Here is a 20,499-nt window from a genome sequence, read left to right as displayed (position 1 = left end):
CATGTTCTGCAAACGTGTCTGAATTGACCAGGATGTGCCAGATGGTACCAGATGGCATCCAGTTATACACGAGGTGGATGTGGGCTCTTCAGCAGCTTCTCCTCTTCTTAAAGCTCCCCTGAAAAGGATGGCGATTCCTGGAGATCCATAGGAAGCAAAACACAACACAGAGACAACCATCAGAACTGCTGGACGGCCACGGTCAGTGTGAAGGTACAGGCTGTTTGGAGGAGGGAAGCAAGAAGAAGACAGGGACAGTTGGAGTTACAGTCACTGATGCCAGTGAGTCAGGTACCACTGATGGGTTACAAGACTTCCAGGGAAGGCTAATTTCAAAGATAATGACCCAAACCAGGTCTGGCTGCCCTCAGCTGGGCATAGTCCTACTTCCCCCCCTCCACCTCACACTACCATTCCTGTACACCATGCAGGCAAGGCCCAATAGCACTGCAGAGCTTGCATGAATGAGGACCTTCATTCCTTGGGTGAATGAAGACACAGCAGATGCTTAAATATTCCTGGATTGAGAAGAACTACTGATCTTTAGCCTGTATCTTACTACATCCAACAAAGCTTAAGGATCCATCCCAGCAGTACGCAGCAGGTTATCTTTAAGCCTCAGTTTACTGCTCTTTACTACAGCTCTCCCAGGGCAAGCTGCAGAGACACAGTGTGACAAAGGACAGCACAACAAGGTGAGTCTGCAGGCCAGAGCCAGCAAGCTAAGGCAACAAACAGAGCTAAGCTGGGCTCTGAAGCTTAATGTTGGTAGAGATGATTCAGAACCTCCACTTAGCAACAAACCCAATGATAAGCAGCACTATTTTGTGCAGAAGTGCAACGTGCTGCAGCACAAGGCAGCAAAGCATCAAGTCACAAGAAGCTGCTTTAAAAGCTGCAGCCTGAGCCAGCCACTAAGAACAAGCCTGCAGCAATAGGTTGCAGTGGCACAACTCCTTTAATAGGCCACAACAAATGTACAATCTCCACTGCAGAAGAAGTGTAGATTGGGAACGAACACACTACGCTCTCCAAACTGGCAAAATCTGCATTTAATTTACAACATAGTAAAGGTTACAGGTAAAAAGCTCAACAGAAAGTGTGAAAAGGCCTATTACATATTACACAAGTGTACAAACTTCTGTACAAAGCCCCTGGATGTTATACTGTCCCCTCCTGTACTGGCCAGCTATGGCCGCTAAGCTCTGAAATAATGAGAGCTTGTACAAACCCAGGGAGGAGAAGAGCTTTAAAAACCAATAAGCAGTAAAGCTTCCCTTTTCAAGAAAGATCTTGCAAAGAGCCACTGGCAAAACCAAACAAACCATGAAAAATAATAATAATAATTAAAAAAGAAAAAGATTAAAAAAAAAGAAGATGACCTGTTCAATGCTTACTTGCTCTAACTAGTCTTACTGTAAAGAGTTGCCTTCATAAAACGGACTGGCTGGAAACAGAAAACTCTACGTCCTGGAAATAAAGAAATCAAGTGTGAGATTTATAGGGAGAGTACGGAGTGTCTGGAAGAAGGATGTCTCATTTTCAATAGCAACTAAGCACAGAGTGGCACAACTATATCATGGAGAAGTTACCAGGTTTATCAGAGTAATAGTTTGAGCTAGATACGAAGGCATGGGGGGGAACAAACCAGTCTCTAAAGGCATCACTCCTATGGGTGGGGTGGCCACTAGCTCTATTTGCCTCGACGCCATGATAGATGCAATCACTCTGCAGATGCAGAAGTCACACTGATTTTGAAGCATCTGTCCAACACAAGTCTGCCTACAGCACAGAAGAGGCACTATAATAAAGCACTGCTCCAGAAGCCATCATATGTTCACAGAAAGTCTTAGCCTGGTAGCTACAGTACTGTACACACTAATGAACAGCTGGGTACCACTGTCATTTTAGTGCACATTTCCTGGAGGAATCCTCCAAACGAAGGAATGTGACTACGTAGCTGAACTGCAATATATAGTGTTAACATCAGAAATAAATCTAAGAAGGGAAAAAAAATAATACCCCAAAAGGGCTCTGGCCTCACCTTGTATAAAGGCATATGATCCGAATAAACCTGAATCGGATTTTCAAATCTAAAATGGAGGATCTCATGGGCTAGAAACAACGGCCCAAATCACATCTCTCACTTTACTCAATGGGGAAAAATGAAATAGTTAAGAAAAAAAAAGGAGAAAAGCTCATGTCGTGAAAGCAACTTGAACTTGGCGCACTGCTTTATTCAGGGTGAGGCAGAATCTCTATTGAGAGTTTGTATTCCAGCTTTAGGTTGCACATAATTCTTATCCTCTGTTAGCAGCAGCCAAAATACTGCAGAGATTGCAGTCTTAGTTGTTAAACATGAGAGTCCTGTAACACTGCTGATGGCTGCTTACGTTTCCCTGTGCCTTGCTGCACATTCTAAGCTCAGAAACGCTGTTTGCAAGTAAAAATGAAACTGTTTAAGTTAAAAGGGCCACCGAGTTTAAAAAAGTACCTTCTGTGTTAACTCCACCTTGAGTTATTACTACGTTGTTGTTGATTCTTTGTACACCGTAGTTTCCAGCCACCAGTCAAATGCTCCCAGGCTTGCCATGCTTGTTTGCTGCCTCAAACACCGACACAAGCTCAGATCCATCCATGGGTGCCCCTTTATCCACCCACAAAGCAGTCTGTGGTACAACACTGGACCACGGCTCAAGAAGCCCAGAGATTCCTCACCCATCTCAACTCCAAGTTCTCATGAACTCATGTGATGTTGCAGTGCTTTAGGTGGAAATTAAAACAAGTTTTAGCCAAAGTAGGAAAAAAAAAAAAAAGAAATGCCCCACGTGTGTGAGGCTTTGAAAAGATAAAACATAAAAGCTGTGTTCTGCAAGTTTTAGAACTCAGGAAAGTGGGATTTCTGGAAGGCCTGGCCCCAAGAATATCAACTTCTGATACAGCTGACCTGCTATGAGCAAGCCTGGCAGGAACGACGTTACTCATAGTAAGCACAACACCTAAATACACACATTTGCAGGGTCATGCCATAAATGATAACTGTGTGATTCTGCCCCCTCAACTTATATGATCAAAATTCATAGTAAAGACCTCTGGGGATAGAGGCTAAGAAAAGGCTGCCATATATTTTGGTTCAAAGGGAGATGGTAGCTATATTGTCGTTGTCTTTTTTTTTAAACAGTTATAAAAGTGTTTGAAGACAGATCTTTAAAGGATTATTTCATTTCTCCAATCTCCGTATTACATCTGGTTAGGACATTAAAATTTCAAGAGGACAATACCACACATGAACAGTTTCTGGAGTTCGTAACTCCCACCCTCCCTCAACAAAACCTAACTCAGATCAGTAGGGAAGGGGTTGGCTTCTTGCCCGGCCATGCCTCCTTAGCATATTTCTTCTTCTTGGGTTCATTCACAGCTTCAGGATTAAAGACAGCAGGATTTGGAGCTGGGTTCATGTTAACTGTTGAGGGTACAACAGGAGTCAAGTCCACATCCGGGGCAAGATTGGGGTAGGGCATTGGCAGACCACCAATGAGCGCTGTCCCATGGACGCCGTGTGATTGGGAACCCGCCTCATTGTGAGTTGGAGGCAAACCACCATATAATCCTCCACTGTAGGGAAAGTTTTGCATACGCCGTGTTGCAGAGTCATCCGTGGTCAGTGAGCCCGGATTGTCCAACCGTTTTTTCTGTAGAGGAAAGCATTTTAACAGTTATTCAAAATACAAGAAACATGAAAGCTACTTAAACTAAATTCTACACAATTTTTGTTACAAAATCGTTTCCACCACAGCACATTATGTTTCTAAGGTGTAACCCACACAGTGAGTTAATCACTGTAATAGCAGATTGATTAGAGAGTTGAAAGTCACTTTGTACCTTGACAGGGACTACTGCTGTCTGTACCATGTTCCTGAAACGCCCAACAGAAGGGTCCACATCCTCTGCAAAGGGAAGAACAGTGCAGCTTTCAGAATCAACAGAGGACAAAACAGAACATCTGTCAAGTAAGGACGTGAAGGAACCTACATGAAGAATTGGTACGTGCATCTACTTTCCTAAAAGCCAGCACTCTAGAAGCCTTCAGAAAGCAGAAGCATGCTTTAATAAAGAAAAGTGACTGTTGGGGACACCTAGTGGTTTTGTCTCTGGTTCATGAATTACTCCGACAAGGAAAACTTCCATTCAAATAGAGAACGAGGAAATGATCTAGGAGGAGGGATAGATGGACAGTCAAGTTTACACCGCTCAGACAGAAAGGAATTGTGGGCTGAAAGGTGCTGCTGGACTGTGCATGCTCAAAGGCACAAGAGCTGGTCCTGAAAGGTCTTGGGAGGCCTTGAAGGAGTCAGAAGAACTCAATGCAGCCTCTAAGGAAATCAAACGTGAAGGTGTTCTGAGAGCTACATTATGAATAAGAATGGTTATTCTGGGTGTTATGCATTACCAAATTAAGGCATGACTTACGAATAACTGCACTACGAATATTAGCCATATAAGATATTATTAATGTCATTAACGTAAAACAGATATGGAACTGGAGTGAACTACTTACCTGGGTTGATGATTTCATCATCATCACTGAATGTCACTCTGGAATTCTTCCGTTTTCTCTTTGGTCTCTGAATATCCAAGTTTCCTTCCTCTATAGTTAGTGTGGAAATTCTTTTGTTGTGGGCTGTATTAAACTCTGTCAGGTTCTAAAAGAAAGAATTAGAGAAGAAACACTTTAAGCAAGAAGTGTGTGAAGTCTGCTTTTATCAGCAGCTGTGCATGCCAAAAGATTGCCACAGTTTCAACTCTAGACCCCTAGGAAGAAAAAACGTTTTGATGCTGGAACAGTTCATCCAGAATTGCTGTTGAGTGTTTTTGTGGAGACGCTAAAAGCAGAGGATTAGGACCAAATGATCCTGAGAGCTCCTTTCTAAACTCAATGACCCTGTAATACCATGCAAACTGCTTTGCCACTTTCCACCAGCTCTCCACTTACTGTTATCAGGCAATGGGGAACAGAATGGGAAATAACCGGTGACCTAGTAGGCAAGAGACAACTCTTTGGAAGGCCTGTAGTCCCTCTGTGAAAAGACTACTTGAATAGTGGGATTATTAGAGTACTGATTCTGGGATACCCTATCATGGCAGAATTAGATGATCTGTATGTACATTTCTGCCAGCAGAAGACACCTCGACCATCTTCATGAACAAGAAATGAAGAACCTGAACCAAGCAAACAAGTAGAAAACACCACCTGTTGCAGATGGGTAAACCACCTAAGAACAGTGGACCATCATACTCACGTCGAGCTCTGTCTCCTCTTCTGGCAGGCCCAGCAAACCCTTGAGCTCTTCATCTTCACCACCCATTTTCTCATCTCCTTTAACTGCTGATGGCAGTGTCTGAGGCTTCTCTCGCAGAGTATAGGCCCGCGTAGAAGCACCGAATGAAACTGTGGAATCAATGGGTATCTGCTGGGGTTTGTGAGCTTCCAGACGGATATGACCCAAGAATGTGCCGTGTGCTGAGAAGAACATCACAATGGAAAACAATGTTAAGTCATCTGCTTGAGCTCACAGTGCTCAAACCTTGAGAAGTTCAAAACCTGTACGTGGTTTCCAGAGATACAAACCAATGAAGCACTGCTGAAAACATCAGCTGTGTGTATTTTACCTACCATCACACAAACTAAGACAGACTGCAGAAGATCCTGTACGCCCCAATGTACCATGTCTGGAATCATTCTCTTGGTGGAAAACACAGTATTTCAGCTTTCAGATCTTAAAAACCACCCCCAGAATAGAAAGTTTCATCACAATTGCTGAAGGTCAAGTGATTTTCTTTCACTCTCTTCGTCTCTTAAGAGTCTAGAAATGCCGCTTTAAACATGAGGGGAAGCAGAAGTAAGCTGCCTGGAACATGCACCTACTTGCTCTTAACCACTGCCAATCTTTCACTAAGATGCTATTTTAGATTATGACCATCTGGCCACACAGTGCAAACAAGAACAAAATAGAAAAGGAAAGCATATCTCATTCAAAAACGTTGAAGCACTGAAACAGTAACACTGTTGGATTAAATGCTCTGCTACTTACTGCTGTTTAGATCTATGAGGAAAACCCTCTTGAGATGTTTGTGATAGACCAAGGCAGCATGGACCCGAGAGCAAGACTGGTGGTCAATGGTAAAATCGCACAGATCAGGATTTCTCCCAAAGAGATAGTATTTCTTCTCATCAATGATGAGTTTCTGAGGTAGAATAACAAACAGAAGAGGATATTAGACACCTAGAATCTTTTGGAGCTTCCTGTAAAAATTCAAGAATGTGAATAAACAAAGTAAATGCATAACAAAGCATCATAAACTGACTGATATGTCAGCAGTGTTTGACACCATTTAACACAGAAATTTCCATTTTTCCATTCAGAACAGCTGAATGTGGGAGATGCCCAGTTACTCCTGTCTCTAACATCTCACTTGATGCATCAAGAACCACTGTTTAATCAGAAATTCGCCTTCAAGCAGAGCATCTGTTGACAAACAAGGTCCATGTGTAAATAAAATGAGAACAGTTATATTCTTCCTGTTGGAACACCTGATGCATGCAGGTCTCTCCTTTGAACTTACTTGTGCCTGGTGAAGAACTGCATACATTGAAGACTCACTATAATTCAAACTAGAACAATACACTGATAGACTGAAAGAGTCTCCCAGATTCTTGTATCATCTGGGTACTTCATTATCACTGTCTCTTTGCAAATACTGGTTTTCACAAGACCACCCCTTTTCCTCTGCAATCCCTAATCAACACTTAGCATTCCAATGTTCTCCCTTGCCACATTTATTGCCCCTTAATATTATAGTTGTTTCACCCAGCTACTGAACTGCGAATAGCATTTGTTATAAGGCACCTTTTGAGAAAGGTGAGCTGGGCTTTGTGGGGATCCAACTTCACACCAGCAGCTCTATGACAAGCAGTACACAGTATTGCCCCCATTCAGTACAGCACTGAGTGCTCTTCCCAAATTCAATACCTCCGTACCCATGAAATCTGTGGTTTCAGTTTGTGAGACAGGTGAGCCTTAAATTCTATTTATGCATATTCAAACAAGTTACCTAAAGAAAACTGGCATACAAATAAATGGATCTTTAAAAGCTTGTTTCTTACTCCATATTTCAGCATTTAGCTGTTTTATGACTTCAAGGACCACAAAAATCGATCTCATTCTTGTCCAAAATCTACTCCAAAACAAAGGTCCAATAGGTTTTCATTCACACTCATTAAATGGCGTTTCAAGAGGTTTTGTGAAGATTGTGAAGATTGAAAGTCTTGCCTTTACTTCACTGTAATGTCTCTAAGATTTTCTGTGCCTCTGAGCTATAACCCAGTGTCATCCTTTACACACTGAGCTTAAACACTGCAGGGCTTGTTTTCATGTTGCACTTTTCAGACCCAGCAATCACAAAGTATTCCTCAGACCTCTGGAAGAGACCTGGGATACAGATGGCTCGGTTAGTATCAAGTGCTCAAGGAGCCACTGCAGCAAGCAGGACCTCCAGGCTACACATCCTTACCATCCATCCTTGGAATCTGACAGGACCAGGATGATATTTCTACATGACAGTTTAACAATACTGATTTTGTTTGTGTATTGTCTAAAGCCATGGTGCATTCTCAGCTTCTGCAGTGCACTCTCCTGCCTGCAGTCTGGATCAGATCTCCCTTGATAGCCACTGTGGATTAATTTAGCAGAGAGCTCCATATAGGCTCTTCCATTCTCAAAAATCCAAAAGAAATATGACAAGAAAAACCTTGTCTTGTAGAATAAGTAGAATAATTCTCCCAGGTGGGAGGGCTGCAGTGAGGCCACCTGCCAGAGACCCAGAAAAACGACAAAGGCACTGCCAGCTGGCTTTGCTCACCATCTCTTTACATGGCCTGAAAGAAATACTGGAAAGCCTGATGCCACGTACAGTCCTTACCACAGATGCTATTGATAGGATGGCAGTGGGATGGCTGAGCTGGCAAGCAGTCCTAATTCAGCTCTGACCTCTGAAACTTCTAAAGCAGTTCCTAACATGCAACAATACTGAAAAAAAGACACGGATCATGGTTTGAAGACAAAAAAAATGCAATGGGATTGAAAGCTATTGTGGGCTAGGGAGAGCCAGTGAAGGATAGATGCACTGAAGGATAGTCCAAGTAGCTGGTAGAGCCAACTCACCTACACATTACATGATGCAATGAAGTACAGTGAAGATGTGATTACACATGTTGGTACCTAGTTCCTTTCAAATTAAGGCTGAGCAAAGATCTCACACAGGTCAATGCTGGCACTGCCAGCTACCTGTGCTTTCAAATGTGGACTAACTAAGAGCAATCTCTTAGAACAATCTATAAAATCAACAAGTTATGGACTGTCCCCATAAAGCCTCATTTTACTGGCTTCTGGCCTGGGAAAATATAAGCTTATTAGTAAATTCTCTGTTTATTTTTCCTTTGCAAAGCATATTCTGGTATCTTAATCAATTTATAAAATACTTCTGAGTAGGTGTGGAAAGTGCCATGTGATTTTCTACCACCGGTGTCTTTATCTGTGATACACTCAGCACACACACAATCTGCTCTCATACCTCAATGAGTTTGTCTCCTTTGACTACATCCAAATGTAAGCCAGGTGGAGGTTTTCCTGCCCTGGAAAACAAAGAAAATTAAGTCTAGTATGAAAGTATTTAGTGAGAAGTTCATTAATAGCAGAGCTAATACTCTATTAGATCTACAGATCGATGCAACACAAATGTAAGTAAATTTATTTGGGGAAAACAAAGATTAAACAGCCAAAAATTGTCCTTTTGCTCCACGCAGGTTCCTTCTGCCTACACATAAACCACAGATGTTTACAATGAGTTGAGCTAACAGAACACAGAAGCATTTCAAGCTTCATTGCTCCAACCATAAGACAGCGACTTCACAAACCAAATAGAGCAGCTCCCAACAGGAAGCCCACAAGGAGAGAAGGGGACAGACTGGACCTGTCAGTGTAAGGGCCTCCCCAGGGCTCTGTTGTCACATTACCTTAAGAACAGCCAGTCTCTGAGCTGTTGAGAGGAACAGGATCTTCTACCATCCTCCCCCCCCTCCCCTAGAACTGATGATGGTCAAAAACATCTGAAGGGTTCCAAGCTGAGTAATACAAAAACACTGGCTACCAACACAGATAGCATGGAAGAAATGACAGCATTCAATGGGAAGGGGACCTTATCCTATGAAGCAGCTTCATTCCTTTGGGAAAACCCTTCAAATCAGCACGTTCTTAATTGCCCTCCACAGCAGGTCCCCACGAGCTCTATTTTCTGGATGACTTCTGAGAACCGTGGCTGCTTTAACTGAACAAAGCATTCCATTTGGATTAAAGCAATTGTAGAACTTCACCTTAATACTGTTTGTTGCCTTGTTACAATGCACAGTTCCACACAGACTGCACTGCTTCACTCAGGTTCCCTTGGTTACCTGCTTAGGAATAAGGTCTCCATACTGCGTACAGAACTGCATATAGAGCCTCTGAAAGAAGGGCCATAAATACCCCATTAGAGAGAACTAAAGGTCCTATGGCATCTGCTCCTCAATTCAATTCATTCCCTCAAAATACAGCCCAGCAGTTGGACATGGAGAAATCCAGGCCTTCCCATAGCAATTCCAATTGAAAACTGCTTAGTAATGATTAGCAATGATGTATTTCAGAGGGACATCATCAAACTAAAGCAACATCCGAACTGGGTTTTGATAGAACAGCAGGGTTATGGATGCAGAAACCATCTGAAATGGAAAGCCTCACTGAAGCAAACCCTATCCAGCCCATAGAGAAATCCGGAGCTTTAGCTGCTCAGGACACAGACAGGCCAAATCCAGTCCCACTGTGTTCGTTTAAAATCAGGTCAATTATTTAGGTTTTTAATTGTGGGCTCAGAAGACTAATTAAGCCACTTCCTAACATCTCAGTGTAGGTGACTGCTATGCACATCCTCATGCTGAACTTCAAGGACAAGGCACAATTTCCAGAGCTCTAGAGCTCACCAGAGACCTGTGTAAAATCACTGTCAGGATATGTAACCCATACCAGCATGAGAACTAAACCAAAGCCCGGACTTTAAGCCATTGAAACCCTTGAACTTCTTTTCTACTACAATATTATCCATGTTAAGGAAGAACAGATACAGCAACAGAGCTCAAAAGCATGAGCAACAGTTTAAAGACAAGAAAAAAACCTACAATACTGGGCAGTTATGGTTAAGATATATTTCTTATATAGGTGTTTGTAGCCCTTACAGCAGCTCCATGTGGAGACAGAAATGAAACCAACAGGTAAGTAAAGACTGTGGCTTTGGTTCCAATACAAGTTAATGAGATTGGAAGGCACTCCCTGCAGAAGAAGCTGCTACTCACCATGAAGACTCCCCAAAACATGATGGATTCTGAACACCCACAGCTTTCCCTGCTAAGATCCTCCCGGCTGTCCAAACCAAAGTTTGGGTTATAAACACACTGAGATTCTCTGGAATTCAGAGCCTCAGACTGGTCCAGCTCTGTCACTGTGAGCCAGTTCCACTCTACAGAACCACTCTACAGAACTCATCACTTAGTGAATATCCGGACTATATTTTACACTAGTAAACTCTGGTTTACTTGTGAAGTACTTCAGGAAGTTATAGTAAAAGATCATTCAGATAAAAGGGGAAAGAAAGCAAAAAAGATTGGAATTGTTAGGCAGAAACAGGGCCCCACTCTCCCGAGGTGACCTCTTACTGCTGGGTGTGAAAACCCCGGCTTGGAGCGGATCCCAATGCAATGGATTGTGCTTCAAACCTGGGTCAGGTCAGCAGCAGCACGGTGCAGAAAGCTGCCTGGCTGTGAGCCCCTGCCCTGCCTGCAGCAGAGCCAGAAAGCAAGAGAGATGAAAAGGCCATTCACAGGCACAGCCCTCCTCTCCATACGCTATTTCTTTAGGAACTGTTCTGCAACAGCATTCAAGCAACTGAAACTGAGCACTGAGTAAGCCATACATCTCCCAGCTGTTCCATCTACAGCTTTCAGTGGCAGAAGTCATTCACATTTATCACCAAATGTAAGTCAAGTTGTTCCACGCTGCAGGTGCCCCATCCCTGGAGGTGCTCGGGGCCATAGATGGACATGGGGCAGCCCTGCCATGGCAGAGGGCTCGGAACCGGATGATCTGGGTAGTCCCTTCCATCCCAACCATGCTGTGGTTCTGTTTGCTGCTTTGATCTAAATCATATTGCTGTTCTGCACGTCACCATCTTGTCTCACAGAAATGCTTGATACTGCCTATACCCAGCTCAAACACTACTTGGATTTAAGGTTTAGATGGGTTTACAAACGTAAACTGAAAAGCACGTTGGCCATGCACACTGAGTACTCATTGAGTCCTGCCACCCAGCACTAACAGCCCGGACCTGCAGCCGGATGACTGTGCAATTAGAGCGGAGTGCTCTCACCATCCATCGCCTTTCAGGGCTGTGCCCTGATCCGCTGCTCCCATCCATCCCGAGCAGCGCAGCAGGGCCCGGCGGGGCAGAAGGGGAGGCCGCACTCCAGCCCAGCTGCGGACACGGCGCTGTGCAGAACACCGGCTGAGCCAACCCCAAGTCCCAGCCCCTCCATCACATCACATCACATATCACATCACATCAATCACATCCCATCCCATCACACCATATCGCTCTAGCTCCCCGCTCTACCTCCATCCCCACACAGCCGCGCCCGCCGCCCCAGCGCTACTCGGTCGAGGCTCAGCACCGCCACATCTCGGCCTCACACAGCGCCGCTCCGGCCCGAGCCGCCCCCATTGGGCCCAACCCGGTTCCCTCCGGCCCACACCCCCGACCCAACGCTGCCCCGCTCCCCTCGGCCCGCTCAGGCTCGGCCAGGCTCCATCCCCCCGGCCGTGAGGCGCCGCAGCCCCGCGCTTCGTCCCGCCCCAGCGCCACTCCCCCGGCTCGGCCCGACCCGGCCGGGCAGCCGCTCTCCGTCTCGTCCCTCTGCGAGCCCCGCAGCAGCGCAGAGCCGTGCGGCCGCGGCCCGCTCACCAGCTGGGACACTCGAAGAGCGAGAGGCCGCCTCCTCCTCCGGCCGAGTTCGCGTTGGCCGCCATCTTGCATCTGCCCCATTCAGGCGGGGGGCGGTCCCGGCGTGCTCCGCGCCGAGAGGGGCGGGAACGAGCTTCTCCACAGAGCGGGGCTTAGAGAAAACTGATTCTATCGCTGTTTTAAGCTTGCAAAATAAAGAAGCTCCGACAAAGGCCTTTAAAAGTGTTTATTGATAGTTATTAGATGGAATGATGGCGTAAGTAGTGCAAACCAATGTGCAATTATTGGGAGAACACCCCTCCCCCTTCCCAGCTTTCACATGTATTTTATTACGCAGGAGACGTGGAATAAAGGGTTAGATACAAAATGGGTCAGTATGATGCATTTACCACACGATACTGGACAGACTGCTGATCCCTCAGTGCGTGTCAGTTCAGGGCTACAAAGTGGGGAGCTCAGCTTTGTGTTTTAGTGCTTTGAGAACCAAAAATGGAAGAGATTTATTCATCCAATGATAAACCATCAGCTCATTTCTACAATGACTTTGCACTGCTAGATTGGATGTCCTCAGACTTACAGGACTTACAGTACTCAACCGGTGCATTAAAATAAACCAAAACAACCCCAACCATGCACAAAAATTAATAAAAGCAATGAGTCTCAAGGCTAAAGTGACCGGTTCCTGAGCACACTTGTTCCATCTATCACCCATGCATACTTCTTGCTTTTCAGATCTGCAGTGGCATCTTTTCAATCAAATTTAGAACCACAGCCACCCAGAGACTAATAAAACCATGGGGCAGATACCAGAGACTTGAGAAACTGCTGGATTAAGGTAATGAAAGTTAGTGTTGTGCCCTCTTTGAATGTCGTTCTTATTCCAGTCCAACAAAGTTATCTGTACATATAAAAAGTTCAATGTCTGCCACTTGTCAAGTGAAACGAGACATCTCCAATTATCGATCACACTTCAGCATACAGTTGGGACAGGGAATAATACATTACAGAAAGCAAAACCACGAGATGTTAGTTACATAAAACAATATAATTTGTATATAAACTGATAAATACTGTCTCCATGGTTCACTAATTCCAAATACTAGTTGTCTGCACATTAGTTGCTAATAACTATTACTAGAAGTAGTTCCAGCTTGTGCTCTCTCAGGGTGGTTTCATTTCCAAAACTAGTCTGCCTTTTCGTGCTGGGGGAAAATATTCTCAGCAATGAGACAAGAATCCATGTGAAGATTTCACCCTCTTGCCCACCAGATAATTAATCCTACGAGTATAGAAGCCACAGCAAGACCAAGAATCAGGATGCAGATCTTCTTACGGGATTTCTTCTAAAGAAAGAAGAAGAAAAAGCCACTGATACCATGAGCAGATGAGGAAGAAAAAGCAAGTTTGGCAGCTTGTGTTGCTAAGTATGGTGAACCAGAGCACTCAATACCTGTCATTATTCAAGGGAAGTACCAAGTACGCAATTTCACAAGGTCTTTAAACAGCATATGCCACAACTGAAGGTTTAGTTTTAGGTCTAAGAAATCCAATTAAGTCAAAGCTAGCAGAATTTGTTACATTTTAAGGCAAATTCAAGGCTTTACTTCAAGATAACTACAAACAGGGAAGCCGACACCACCTAATATACATTTCATGCAAAGGTCTGCCTCCAAGGCTGCAAAGGAAAGCTAAACCTCTCCAACTATCTGGATTTTCCAGGTAAAACAAATGAAAACAACCCCCCCTGTAGTTTGATGCAGAGATAGTACTGCATTTCTACAGCTTAAATGATGTAGCATACAGTTACTGTACTTGATTGTACATTTACAATAATACAAGCATACATAATTTACCTGATAATAGGCAGCTCTCTGTAACTGCTCACTGGCTCTTTCCACATGAACTTCTGCACTTTCCACATTTGCCTCTATGCTATCTGTGGAAAAAAACAGAGAACTTGTAAAACAATTCAGACTTCTGGTGCTTAAAATAAAATAAATACAACATTTTTTGTACAAAATATCAGAAAAATTGAACTACACAGAAAGAAAGTGCAGCTGAACTAGAAAAGAAGCTCCTTATCCAAACACACTTACCAATCATATCTCCTTGGTCATGAATCATCATGGCTAAATCCTTAAATATCTGATTGACATCCAAAATGTCGGCCTGAAGACAAGTTTGACAAGTTATACAAAACACTGGTTACAGGTTTTTTTGCAGCCTAATTCTTAGTGCCTCTTCAGAACACACCACTAGAAATAACTGAATAGATGCCATCACTCACTGACTCAGGTGACTTGATGTTGCTATTGATGGAACTTGGGATTAACATAAGAGCTTGCAATATTCCCACTGCTCATTATTTTTTCCATGCCACTAGCAACTAACAGAGCAGGGAATTGAGATGAACACTGTCACGAGTTATTCCTACCATCTCTGAAGGACCACCAGTGAACACTGAAGGAAAATATACCTAGTCTCCTTAAACTGGAGCAGGGAGATTTATCTTGGAATCAATCCTCTCTACAAGGAACTGTTCCTTCACCTTCAGGTCTCCTCAGCCCATCCCATTAGATAGCACTGCATGAATTCTTTGGTTTCTACCCTAATATTGTTAACTATATGTTAACATAAGCGCAGGATCTACTCTTCACCTCTAATTGCCTGATTGCCGTTTCTCTTTCTTTAATAAGTTCAAGATCCTGTTCAGTTATCGCCACATCTTCTTCTTGAGACTGCATTTGATTCCAGTCTTCACCACTGTGAAGGGAAGGAAGGATAGTAAAACACTGTTTCTTTCAGCACAGGCATATTTTCTCACTATAATTACACTGAATCACCAGCGTGTTAAAGCTGAAAAGATTCCTACAGAACACCAGTCTTGCAACTACAGGCTTATGGCAACAATTACAAATGAGAACAATAATGGGGACAGACCAAGAGAAGTGAGGAAACTGAAAAGCAGTACATGCATAGGATAGTTTGTGCTAGGATGTGACCATTACCTATAGCATTATAGAACAGACCTCATTTCAGGTTGTTTTTTTTTTTTTAAGTTTGTTTTTTAAGAATATCTGTACCTTCCTTTCCTCTCACCATCCCCCACAAAAAGGGGGGAATCAACCAGGGTGAAAGTCTTGATGGAGAGCAGCCTGCAAGCACAACATTATCAGATCAAAAGAACACCTGACAAGCATCCTGGCTCTAAGATTCTCACTTGCTATCTGCCATTTGGGGATACGAAGAAAGGGTTTAGTATGTTAATTCATTAATTTAGCAAGAACTACAAATTAAAGTCACACATCAAGAGAGATGTTTAGAAAAATCTCTGCACACCTACCCTGATGACAGTACTTCATAACTGCCACGTAAGTTACACACACTGATTACAGTGAAGGCAGTACCAATAGTACAAAGTCATCTATGTGTCCAGCACAAAAGAGTTCTTCTAGGGTAATATCTCCCTCTTCTTCTCGGAGGCAAACGTATCTGAAAGCACTGTAATATACCCAACAGGCATGTTGTGACATAACTCTATGTAGTAAGTTCCAAAGGCTCCAAGTGCAAAAAGAAATGACAATAAACTACTTGACTAGATGGGATACAGCAGAGACATTCAGGAATTCAGCTGAGTTGATAGTAGAATCTTCAGGCGTTTAGGGCACAAGATTTTGATGCATAGCACATAAGAACAATTTTAAATGCAAAGTAGTTGCTGCATGATACTGCATCTCACTGAGACGAGGGTCTCTGCATGAACAGGTATTTATGTGGCACCCCATGCATTAGTGAGCAAGACTTCAAACTCATCACAGCATCTTTATGACTGAACAAAATAGGGCTTTCACTTCTGACTCAGCACGTGGAACCTCAGGACTAACAAAGGGGGACACACACCAAACAGCTGATCAGGGGAGGATGGATGAGACATTTAAGACGGTGCCTTGAGTTAGAACACTGCAAGGTTTATACAGATAAGGCCTACATACTTCATCCTCTATTTCTCAGGCATGCATAGTGGAAACTGACACAGTAATCACAAATGCTTCCGCAGTGTCTTGAGTTCACTTGACTCACACTGTAGAGCTGATGCAACATTCTGCAAACTCATCTGCTATGCAGGCACAAAGTTACCGCAGAATCTATATATATGTCTGATATTTTATATTGATGTAGACTACGCATGTTCTGGTATCAATTTGTTATTTCTTCCAAGTTTAGAGCAGCCTCATCCACTGCTTTACAATGGCTCCATCTGGGCTCATAGATAACACCCAAACTCATAAAAGAAGTAAAGAGTTTTTCTTGTGGAAAGAGTTATGTGACAGAAAACACGTCTGGTAATCTTGTGCTCACAGTCCAGAACACCAGGAGGGCCAATTATCATATAACAGAGACTGAACTATTCCCAGTGGGACAGTAATCAACAGCCTACATTTCAACAGGGTCAAATACTGTCATGCATTTCTTTTCCTAAATGCTGTGTATTAGCACTGTAATAACTGCATAGCATCCTTCTGTTTTTCATTCAGCTATTAAAGATTTGTCCAAGATACAATATATCTATAACAATTTTAATTACACATAGGTTAAGAGTGTGCCCCGAGAATGCAAGAATGCAATTCTTTACCTATCAAATGAAACAAGCTGTTCTTCTCTGAACCGCTCATCAGCCTGGAATAGATAAATGAGGTGTTAATATTTCAGATCAGCAGAACTACCAACAAGCAAAATCAACAGGAATATACTGAAGAAAAAGGCATTTGCTGTCCAGAGACAGCATTGTCTCTTCAACTTTCAGATTTAACCTAAGGGAATTTAGACCAGATTTAGATTCATCTTCAGACTTAAATTCAGACTGTCTCAGCAAATCAGAGGCAGCTGAAAGGCAAAGACAAGAGTCTATTCACTCAGATCACTGATGTATCATCAGCATATCAAGATATGTGCCTACTAATTACAACATCTGGAACAGCAAAACAACCTACTGAGGCCTCATTTGTGATCAGTGATGCATCAGTAGACAACCATGAAGCCAGTGGGCAAAGACAAGATCTCCAAAATGATTTGTAGTCCACCATATCACAACAGAATGCCTACAAATACTTACAGAGATACGGGAGCCAGCTCTTGCCCTTGCTACAGTCTCTTTTTCCTTCTCTGACACTTGCCTCTGTACTGCTTGGAAATTATTTAAGGCTGCAGAGAAATCATTCATTAAACGTTCTTTCTGAAGCCTCTGTTGACGCTAAAGAAACAAAAACAAATGTTCAGATATTACCATTCGTGTTACTGTAACCATCAGACTCTCCAAAACATCATAAAATGAAAAGTAAATGTTAACATGTAAGTGACCTTCCCAGCATTCTGGGGTAGAAACTGGAGAACAAAAAGCCCATCACACTTTCATGTTATACCAAATGCTCTATGCTCTACCTACTGTGGAACTGCCCTGTGCATGTTTCCCTGGCATGTCCCCCTTTGAAGGTTGTGACATCCAGTACATGGGAAACAAGTAGCTGAGAAAAAGACTTGACCCAAGGACAGTCAGTACTACAGCTGATTCTTACAGTTGATTTTCCGCTACAGAAATTCTTCAGCTTCACTCACTTACAGAAGTCACTGCCACATTCAGCAACATGGACTTTGCTTACCAGAGTGAGATTAACTGAAAAACACTTTCTGAACAAATACACAAAACACTGCCATATTTACAACTGGTATTTAAACCTTTAGATAGAGAATTGGATCTACTAAGACAACATCTGCTGACCCATATCCACAGATCATCCCATAACAGCATCACAGGAGCAGATAAATCAATATTGTGGCAGTGATTTAAAGTGGAGACAGAAGACTCCAAAGGCAGAGGCCCATCCCTTCCCTTCCCCACAGGAAGGGATGCCCTGAAAGACTGTTTTGCCAGAGACAAAGTCACCTCAGCGGGTTTCTTTAAATGTGAGTAACCTGAGTCAGCTCCTTCCCTTCCCCACCTTCAGTTCAGGCCATAAATCCCATGGAAGGAAAAGTTTCTTGGTGTGATTACACCTCATACTGACATTCAGCTTGCACTGAGTTTTTATCCTAAAACATGGTCTCGCATCACCAGATTGCTCTGTAAACAAGATTATTTTCTCAGAAATAGAACTACATACTCAGCTCTCTCCAAGTTTTAGAGCTATTTGCTGCTGATAAATGCTCCCCCCAGCATCATAAAGTCAGGATGTAGCTGACTGAGTTCGTCTTCCCACTTCAACAACTGCTTTCATTGCAGAAAGCTGCTGTATCTTCAGCTGTGCCAGTTTAAGCTCTGTGAAATTGCACTCTAAGCCAGCTTATCAAGTAAGCAACTAAAGAAAGCTCTAGAAAATTCTACCTGCATACCTGTTCAGAAGCAGACAGAGGAAGTGGTAGAGACCCCAGTTCTTTGAGATACTCATTGGTCGCTTTGGCCAAGCTGTTTGCAGAGTGCTGTAGCTGTTGTCTAAAACAATAGTTCAGAAACAGTTACACAGGATTCTTCCAAAAAGCAACCCAAGCATTTCAATCTTTGCAATAAAGACCAAGTAAGGTTTCTGAGCTCAGACATCTTTAAGAACTCAGATACTGAATTCCTGCAGATCCATGAAACTTCACAGAGAAGAATGATACAGATTCAGCTCTGGGAAATGCAAGGCCTTCCCCAGTCTTCCAGCTCTTATGTTTTCCAACAAGGTTGTGATTCAAAGCTGCTGGTGCAAAGGATCTACTGAAGCAACACTTTCATTAGCATCACAACACAGGAAGCCATTTACATACAATTAAGTTTATATTAAGTTTATGCAGTAAAGCATCTCTCCAAAGTAACTCCCTCCTTCTAAGAATAAAGGTGAAAATAAAAGAGCCTAAACAATGTTTATCCAATTCATACTTACAAGTTTTCCTGCAGTTTGCTGGAGTCCTGCTTGGTTCCCAGCTGGCTCATCAAATTCTTTATCTGCGCAGCTGAAGATAAAGAGACCACAAGATTAATATGAGTTCTAGTGTATTTTATCCCTACTTTAAGCTAGAAAGCTTCTCCAGTGAAGGACCTCTCTCAACATTTTGCTTAACTCAAGCTGGTAACACAACACTTAGACTCTGCATTTCAACATCCCCATTAAACTGTTAATATACCTGCAAGGTAACCACCCCTTCCCAGCCTCAGAAGGGAATGTCTGAACAGATGAGCCAGCTGACTCGCTGTATTCCGCAGCTTCACGCTCCTTAACATCAGTAAGAGATGCTGGGAGCATCGTGTAGGACAAAAGTCCACCTGGTGGGCTCCTAGCAATTCTCCTGCTCCCTCTAGCAGCAAGGCAAGACCAAGAAGGACCACTTAACATTATTCTAAAGGCAGGTGATTTTCCCCTACAGGGAAAGAGAAATAAGGAAGTGCTCAAGGCTTCAGTTTCTCTTCTCCTCAGGCCCTTTATCAAACACACAGTACAGTTAATGACTGTAATGGTAAGTCAGCTGCTCTGTGTGCTCCCACCCACCCTGACTGAAGCTGTAAGACACTTGTTTCACCTCCAATTGGCAGCACACCGGGAAAGGGCGGCTGCTGGGCATGAGACCCGGCCATAGCATCCTAAGAGGAGCTGAACTAATTAAAGGAGGAAGCGAAAGAGAGAGGAGGAGAGAAAGCTTTATGACATTCACTCCCCTCAGCAGCACAGATGCTGTTTCCCCAGCCATCCCTCCGCTGTCACAGGCAGCAATGGAGCCCCGCCTCACCCCGGGCCCTCAGCAGCTCCCACCGCGGCCCTGCCCGCCGCTACTCACTGTACTGAGCGATGCGCTGCACGTTGGCGCTGCATGTTTGTATGATTCCACTAAAATCCCTCGGCGGGGCCGTCGCTCCGGCCCGATATGGATCCAGCGGCCCGTACGACATGACCGGCTGAGTGACGGCTCCTCCGGGCCCGGCTGCCAGCACCCCGCCGCTCTCTGCGCATGCGCCACCGCTGCTGACCGAGCGCCCGCCCTAAAGCGAGGGGACGAGGCCTGCGCATGCGCGGTCGAGGCATCTGGTTGCCATGATGACGGGAGTCCGCCTTAGAAAGGGATGGAGGCCGCATGAACCAGAACATGGGCCTAATCTGACCCAGCCCTGTCCTGCTGTCATTATAAACTCACCCCAGCATGGTATTGGGACACATTAATGTAAAATCTGCCCCCAAAAGTGGCACTGGGGTTGCCTCAGGGTGGGACTCCATTTGGTACTGAGGTGAAGTCTCACACTGTCCCACACTTTCACCCACAGTTCTGCATCCTGCCCCCAAATTCAACATCTCCCAAATCCCACATTTTCACCCTAAATTCCCCGTCACCCCATCAAGTCTGTGTTACCTTTAAATACAAGGTTCCCCAAAT

General features: G+C 43.8%; 2 protein-coding genes and 1 non-coding gene across 5 annotated transcripts; all 3 read right to left on the bottom strand.

The window, feature by feature from the left end:
- Positions 1 to 1,037: 1,037 nt before the first annotated feature.
- PPP1R8 (protein phosphatase 1 regulatory subunit 8) lies at positions 1,038 to 12,185 on the bottom strand. The gene is made up of 7 exons (XM_015883493.2): positions 12,103 to 12,185; positions 8,632 to 8,692; positions 6,093 to 6,246; positions 5,301 to 5,521; positions 4,559 to 4,703; positions 3,883 to 3,947; positions 1,038 to 3,692 (listed from the first exon to the last, which is right to left on the bottom strand). The coding sequence occupies exons 1-7, from the start codon at positions 12,165 to 12,167 to the stop codon at positions 3,339 to 3,341; spliced, it is 1,065 nt and encodes a 354-aa protein (XP_015738979.2). The 5' UTR covers positions 12,168 to 12,185; the 3' UTR covers positions 1,038 to 3,338.
- Positions 7,361 to 7,526, bottom strand: LOC116654360 (small Cajal body-specific RNA 1). The gene has a single exon (XR_004309556.1).
- Positions 12,186 to 12,313: 128 nt separating the features above from the next.
- STX12 (syntaxin 12) lies at positions 12,314 to 20,086 on the bottom strand. Of its 3 annotated transcripts, none has more exons than XR_014935263.1 (10): positions 19,909 to 20,086; positions 19,020 to 19,089; positions 18,490 to 18,589; positions 17,216 to 17,353; positions 16,736 to 16,779; positions 15,446 to 15,603; positions 14,760 to 14,865; positions 14,199 to 14,271; positions 13,956 to 14,038; positions 12,314 to 13,445 (listed from the first exon to the last, which is right to left on the bottom strand). XR_014935263.1 is itself a non-coding variant. In XM_015883494.3 (10 exons), the coding sequence occupies exons 1-10, from the start codon at positions 20,018 to 20,020 to the stop codon at positions 13,353 to 13,355; spliced, it is 891 nt and encodes a 296-aa protein (XP_015738980.1). In that variant the 5' UTR covers positions 20,021 to 20,086; the 3' UTR covers positions 12,314 to 13,352. The 3 variants fall into 3 exon arrangements, 2 of the variants coding, with proteins under 2 accessions (XP_015738980.1, XP_015738981.1); XM_015883494.3 differs by lacking the exon at positions 15,446 to 15,603 and adding an exon at positions 15,186 to 15,257; XM_015883495.3 differs by lacking the exon at positions 15,446 to 15,603.
- Between the last annotated feature and the right edge of the window lie 413 nt (positions 20,087 to 20,499).

Source organism: Coturnix japonica, chromosome 17 (genome assembly GCF_054131305.1).
Source record: "Coturnix japonica strain WE chromosome 17, WE-NBRP24, whole genome shotgun sequence".
NCBI lineage: Eukaryota > Metazoa > Chordata > Aves > Galliformes > Phasianidae > Coturnix > Coturnix japonica.
This window is presented reverse-complemented; position numbering and strand designations above follow the sequence as displayed.

Excerpts from the sequence above, each read along its gene's own strand:
- STX12 (XM_015883494.3), bottom strand. The coding sequence starts at position 20,020 with ATGTCGTACGGGCCGCTGGATCCATATCGGGCCGGAGCGACGGCCCCG. Across the intron at positions 18,590-19,019 it reads AGCAAACTGCAGGAAAACTT|ACAACAGCTACAGCACTCTG; the intron begins GTAAGTATGAAT and ends CTATTGTTTTAG. Across the intron at positions 13,446-13,955 it reads AGAGAGCTGCCTATTATCAG|AAGAAATCCCGTAAGAAGAT; the intron begins GTAAATTATGTA and ends TTCTTTCTTTAG.
- PPP1R8 (XM_015883493.2), bottom strand. The coding sequence starts at position 12,167 with ATGGCGGCCAACGCGAACTCGGCCGGAGGAGGAGGCGGCCTCTCGCTC. Across the intron at positions 5,522-6,092 it reads CCTCATAGATCTAAACAGCA|CACACGGCACATTCTTGGGT; the intron begins GTAAGTAGCAGA and ends TGTTCTTCTCAG. Across the intron at positions 4,704-5,300 it reads AAGAGGAGACAGAGCTCGAC|AACCTGACAGAGTTTAATAC; the intron begins GTGAGTATGATG and ends TCTTTCTTTTAG.